At 42.5% G+C, this 6,000-nt stretch overlaps 1 protein-coding gene across 1 annotated transcript; it reads right to left on the bottom strand.

Annotated features, from left to right (window-relative positions):
• Positions 1-322: 322 nt before the first annotated feature.
• LOC134202984 (prostaglandin reductase 1-like) lies at positions 323-5,791 on the bottom strand. The gene is made up of 3 exons (XM_062677984.1): positions 5,487-5,791; positions 5,030-5,422; positions 323-876 (listed from the first exon to the last, which is right to left on the bottom strand). The coding sequence occupies exons 1-3, from the start codon at positions 5,596-5,598 to the stop codon at positions 383-385; spliced, it is 999 nt and encodes a 332-aa protein (XP_062533968.1). The 5' UTR covers positions 5,599-5,791; the 3' UTR covers positions 323-382.
• Positions 5,792-6,000: the final 209 nt, after the last annotated feature.

The raw sequence follows: 6,000 nt of genomic DNA on the forward strand, positions 1-6,000 counted from the left end.
CTATGCCAGCAGCATCTTTCACTGAGGAGCTCATCCATAATCTTTCTAAAGAAAGATTTTAGTTTTCTCCCTTCTCCTCAACACGTGGTTAGGCCTGGTTAGGCGTTCAATTTAAAAGTCGTCACCTACTGCGATTTCCAGTTCACAAAACTGTGACATAGTGAGGTGATCGATTTAAACATGTCGGCGCCTACTTCTATCCACTACAAGCAGTATCATGCCAGTGAGAAGGAGTGCATGGCTGTGCACAGTAAAAAGAAAAAGAATTGCTCAGGATTTCTCAGGATCACTCGAAAGATGGTGAAGTAAAAACCGTGTAAAATTCTAATAGAAAATGACGGATAATACAAATTTAATGAGTATAAAAACAGTTTTACATATGTTACACCTTGACAATAGCTTTACCAACGTTTCCTCCTTTCATCATATCAATGAATGCATGCGGCATATTCTCGAAGCCTTCAGTGATCGTTTCCCGATACTTGATCTTGCCCTCTTGGATCCACTTTAGGTTTTGGTTAATTCCCTCGAACCACCTGTCCGTCCAGCGATGAACACTGAATCCCTCCTGAATCAGTTGCTTCCAAACGTAATCTCTTTGCGGATCTTCCACCTGCACTGGATTGCCATTATACATAGAGATCGTTCCACAAACTGATATTCTTCCCCGTTGGTTCATTTGTTTTCGCACGATTGCCGCTATCTGACCACCGACGTTATCAAAATAGCAATCCACTCCATCAGGAGCAGCCTGCTTCAATTCCTTTTCAACATCCGCCGCCTTGTAGTTGATTGCATCGTCGAAACCGATCTCCTTCAACCATTGGCACTTTTCATCCGAACCGGCTATTCCCACCACGTGACAACCTTTAATCTCTCGGAGTAAAACAAATGGTGACTAGTCGAGTCGGTGGTTTAAATGAAAGTATATTTAGTAACTACATATTAAACATGGCATACTGCATCGTGATTGGGTTTGCTTCCCTAACACTCCTCCTCAAGCGCGATAAACTGTAGGCCCAAGGATTCTCTCAGCTTTCCATGTTTGATGCGTGATAATGGTTTTGTCAGTATATCAGCTAGCATAAATTCGGTGGAACAGTATTGAACTTCAAGAATTTCTGTATTTTGCAAGTCACGGATGAAATTGAATTTTGTATCTATGTGTTTTGTACGTTGACTTGCTCCTTCAGTCCGTAACAGATTAATACAACTCTGGTTGTTTTCTTGTAATATAATTGGTTTTTGAAGCTTCACTCCCAGATTCGACATCAATTTTAATAACCATAACAGTTCCTTACTTGCTTCAGAAATTGCTTTATTGCTGTCCATGAAATAGGTCCTCCAACGAGTAGAAAAACGAAACCGGTATTTGACTTACGATCAGACTTATCTCCAGCCCAATCTGCATTAGCATATCCAATTAGTTCTCCAGATCCGTCAAGAAGAAGTTTCAAGTCAACGGTGGAATGTAGATAACGTAAGACTCGCTTAGCTTCTGTCCAGTCAGCTTCGGTTGGCTTGCTAACCTTGCGTCCTAATATTGAAGCACTAATAGCGATGTCAGGTCTGGTACTTACCGCCAAATATAGCAAAGCTCCTACAAGGCTTATGAATTTTTCTTTGATGGGCATTATCTCCTCCTTTTGCTTGATGTTAAGGTATCCAGGATCCATCGGTATTGCAGACGGCTTGGCTTGATTCAATTGAAATTTGATGGCTAGTGACTTAATGTAGCTTTTCTGGTTCAGCATATATTTACCGTTTGTGTTTCGATTGACCTGAATTCCAAGGTAGTTGTTGATATCTCGAGGCATGTTATTTTGAAATTACTTCTCAAGTAGACTACCACATTCTCGTATTCTTCTTCTTCTGGGGTTACAATGAGCATGTCATCTACGTAGAGCAGAATAAACGACATCTTTCCTTTGGTCTCCTTCACGAATAGGCAGTTATCAGCTTCTGCGGGTGTGTAGCCAAGTATCTTCAGGACATCAGTGATTTTATTATTCCAAATTGTTCCTAATTGTTTTGGGCCATACAAACTTCTCTTCAGATAGCACACATCTTCAGCATTGCCAGTTTCATAACCAGGAGGTTTAGAGGTAGGCAGTTTTTTGTCGATGTGTTTAACTATCAACTTTCGTTCAGCAGCTACCGACAATTGTGCCCGAAACGTAACGTGCTTAGCAACTGGGGCAAATACAGCATCGTAGTCATCTCCATATTTCTGACTAAACCCTTGAGCTACAAGGCGGGCCTTCCAACGTGAAACGTTTCCTTTTCCATCGATCTTTTTCTTATATATCCATTTGCAGCCAATGGGTTTTCTATCCGATGGTAGTTTCACAATTTCCCATGTTCGGTTTTCTTGTAACGATATAAATTCTTCATTCATTGCTTTCTCCACGCATCTCTTTCATTTCCTGATATAGCCTCGGTGTAATTTCTGGGTTCGTGACAATTTTCATCTACAAGTCGACCACTTTCTTTATACCGCGATGGAGGAACTCCTTTCGTCGAGCGATTTGAGATTCGTGCCGGTGTATGAGTAGCTTCAATCAGTGTATTGCTAGGACGTAGAGGTCCACTTCCATTATCATCGATAAGAGTTTCATTAGCTTCATCGCAATCTTCATAATCAGATTCAGGCTCCTCCTCAGAATGTAAATGTTCGTCTATTACGTCGCCTGCAACAGTTGATGATTCACTAGTCTTGCCAGTAGCTTTTGAAATTGTAAATAACGGGTAGTCCACGAAACTTTCGTCTCCATCTATTTTACGAGATCTGTTGGTTGGTAGGAACTTGGCATCTCTACTGTTTACAACACGGTTTGTCTTCAAATCGATGAATCTATAGGCTTTCTGGTTCGTCGAATATCCAACAAAAACAAGTTTCTGTGCTGTTGATTTCAGTGTAGATCTATTTGCCTTCGGAATCCACACATACGCTTCGGCTCCGAAAATCTGTAAATGATTCAGGTCTGGCTTCTCTCCCCACCACATTTCATATGGTGTACGTTCTATTGCTATCGATGGAAGCCTATTTTGGAGATAGTTGGCAGTACTCACGGCTTCTGCCCAGAACTTCATTGGTAGTTTAGCATCAAGCATCATACATCTGGCCATTTCCTTCAGCGTCCGATTCTTCCTTTCAGCAACTCCGTTCTGTTGTGGGGTATGTGGTGTGGTAAACTGTTGACGAATACCTTCGGCTTTGAAAAATGCTTCTAATGACTTATTCTTGAATTCTCCTCCATTATCCGAACGAAATATCTTTGGTGGCCGCCCAAAAGTCGTTTTCATTTCCCTCACAAATTCTTTCAAACGTAATTCCGCTTCCGACTTCTCGCGGAGAAAATAAACAGTGCAATAACGAGAATAATCATCTATTACCGTAAGAAAATAGCGGCAGCCTCCAGGTGTAACTGTGTTCATAGGTCCGCATACGTCCACGTGTAGTAAATCCAAAGCTTGTCCGCTCGTTGTCATTGATTGCTTCGGAAATGGAATACGGGCTGATTTTGCTTCCAAACAGCATTCACAGACAGCACGTAACCCGCAATCTGTAATCTGCATTCCCGTGACAAAGTTATTCTTCAGCATTTTTTGAACTGCGTCGTTGTTACGATGTCCCAATTTTCGATGCCATTGATGTTGACAGTCTGCGCAATGATCCTTTTCATTTACTTTCAGTGCTTCATTTACCGTATTCAACTCGTATAATCCACGTTTCCAGTATAGCAGAGGCCGCTTCTTGTTTTCCCTTCATGATCTTGCAACCGCTAGCGTCGAAGGCGACATTCGCTCCCTTTGCGACAAGCTTTCGAACCGATATAAGACTTGCTTCCAGATCCGGTACAAACAGTGTTTCAGAAAGAGTGATGTTGTTCTTTGTTACCTGCAGAGTCATAACACATAACGCTGCAGGTTCCTCTACCTTTCGCCTTCGTTGTCTTACCATCTGCCAAAGTGATGTATTCAGTAGAGCATTCCACCAGGTCCGTGAAGTAGCTTCTATCTCCACACATATGCGAGGTTGCGCCTGAATCAACAATCCATTTCCCGAAGACTTTCCAGAATCGAACATCATGAAAGCGAAATCAGTGTTCTCACGTACAGTTTTGCTCTTGAAAAATTCTTCCGTCCTTTGCGATCATCTTTCGTTGTATTCGTTTCACGACTGTTCATCATCTTGCGGCATTTCTGCTGCTTATATCCAGGTTTTTGGCAATAATAGCAAATTATCATCTCTTACTCGTGCCTACCTTGAGAACAGTTTCGTCGCTGAAACTTCATTGCTTCGTGAATTCATCGATTAGTTTCATTTCCACCCGTTCCAAGGTAAGCACGTCCTTCGAGAGCTGTCGTTAATGTGTTGAATGACTTCGGAAAACTGCTTAATACTAAAGCAACTTGTAATTTCTTGTCGAGTTCAAATCCAGCTATAGATAGTCGTTCGAATGCTTCTTCCATTTCAATGACATGCCGCTCCATATTGTCGCCTTCGGAGTACCGTTTCAATATGAGATTTCTCAGGTACGAAACTTTAGAAGTAAGGGTAGGTTTCTCAAAATGAGTCTTTAGCTTCCCCCAGGCTTCTTTGGCCGTGGTCGTTTGCTTAATGAGTCCGTGTTGGGTACTCTCCATCAGCAACCCGATCGTCGCACGCGCCCGTTGATCGCCTTGGTCCCAACTGGCTACATCTCCTTCCGCGATAGGTCTTGTACCAGTAACAAACTTCCATAAATCCTCGCGAATGAGAAGTAATTCCATGCTGAACTTCCAGGAATTATAGTTTGTTCCATTGAGCTTTTGAATTCCTAACTTCTCCATCTTGCGTGTGATGTGAAAATTTTTTCAACTTTGTTGACTCGTTACTAGGGCACCACTCCTGGGCCCATAACCTCTCGGAGTAAAACAAATGGTGACTAGTCGAGTCGGTGGTTTAAATGAAAGTATATTTAGTAACTACATATTAAACATGGCATACTGCATCGTGATTGGGTTTGCTTCCCTAACATAATCTTTGCAATTTGCCCCACTATGTTTCCAACAGCCCCGGCCGCCCCGCTGACCACTACGGTTTCCCCTTCCTTGGGCCGGCAAATTTCCAAAAATCCAAAGTACGCAGAATTCCCCACCGTGCCCAGCGCTCCGATACCCAGCGAACGTGGCAACGCCGGACCAAATTCGGGCAACACGTACGGTTTCCTCGTTTCGATCCCGGCCGGATTGCAGATGGCATAGGTTCGCCATCCGAACTGACCGAACACGTACGCCCCAACGGGGAAGTCCGGGTGTTTGCTTTCGAGCACCTGCGCAATCTGGCCACCGATCATCACCGATTCGACCGGGTACGACAGTATGTAGATGCGCATGTACGGATCCACGCTCAGGAATTCCGCCTTCGCGAGGAACTCTATTGAAAGAGAATATTCGATGGTTTATTTTACATAATTATTGTTCTAGATGGGTGAAATTACCTCCATCCCGAATCTCGGGCATGAGTTCCTCCTCCAGGCGAAAGTCATCCAGCTTGGGTTCGCCATTGAATTTCCGGGCGTAGATCCACTTTTTGGCGATGTACTGCACCATTGCTGTCTGTGGGAATGATGATATGGCTATCTGGTGTTGGCGTATTCAAAATTTGGAATAATAGAAATTTGATAACGATAACGCGGTATTTATCAGCGCAAATATTTATAAACGAAGCACCAATTAGGAATGCAATGATAATAAGTAAATGGCGCAAAGATTCTCTTTTGCTTCTATCCTGAGACTTCTACCTATAGACGAATCCAAGTAAAAATAAGAAGAAGACACACGACGGTGTTAACTTTGACAGATCCTACAGCTCAGCATAGGGAGATCATTTTAAAATGCTTATAATAAATTCTAGACAAATTGTAATTAAAATCTGATTGATGTATGTTACGGAAAAAGTTCCGAACTGTATGATAGATACACTTTTGGAAAAAATTCAAAAAATTGAGATAA

Source organism: Armigeres subalbatus, unplaced genomic scaffold (genome assembly GCF_024139115.2).
Source record: "Armigeres subalbatus isolate Guangzhou_Male unplaced genomic scaffold, GZ_Asu_2 Contig1547, whole genome shotgun sequence".
In the NCBI taxonomy this organism is placed as follows: Eukaryota; Metazoa; Arthropoda; class Insecta; order Diptera; family Culicidae; genus Armigeres; species Armigeres subalbatus.

Coding starts and splice junctions, on each gene's coding strand:
- LOC134202984 (XM_062677984.1), bottom strand. CDS start 5,598: ATGGTGCAGTACATCGCCAAAAAGTGGATCTACGCCCGGAAATTCAAT. Junction 5,423..5,486: donor GCCCGAGATTCGGGATGGAG/GTAATTTCACCC, acceptor CTCTTTCAATAG/AGTTCCTCGCGAAGGCGGAA. Junction 877..5,029: donor CATAGTGGGGCAAATTGCAA/AGATTATGTTAG, acceptor TTTTACTCCGAG/AGATTAAAGGTTGTCACGTG.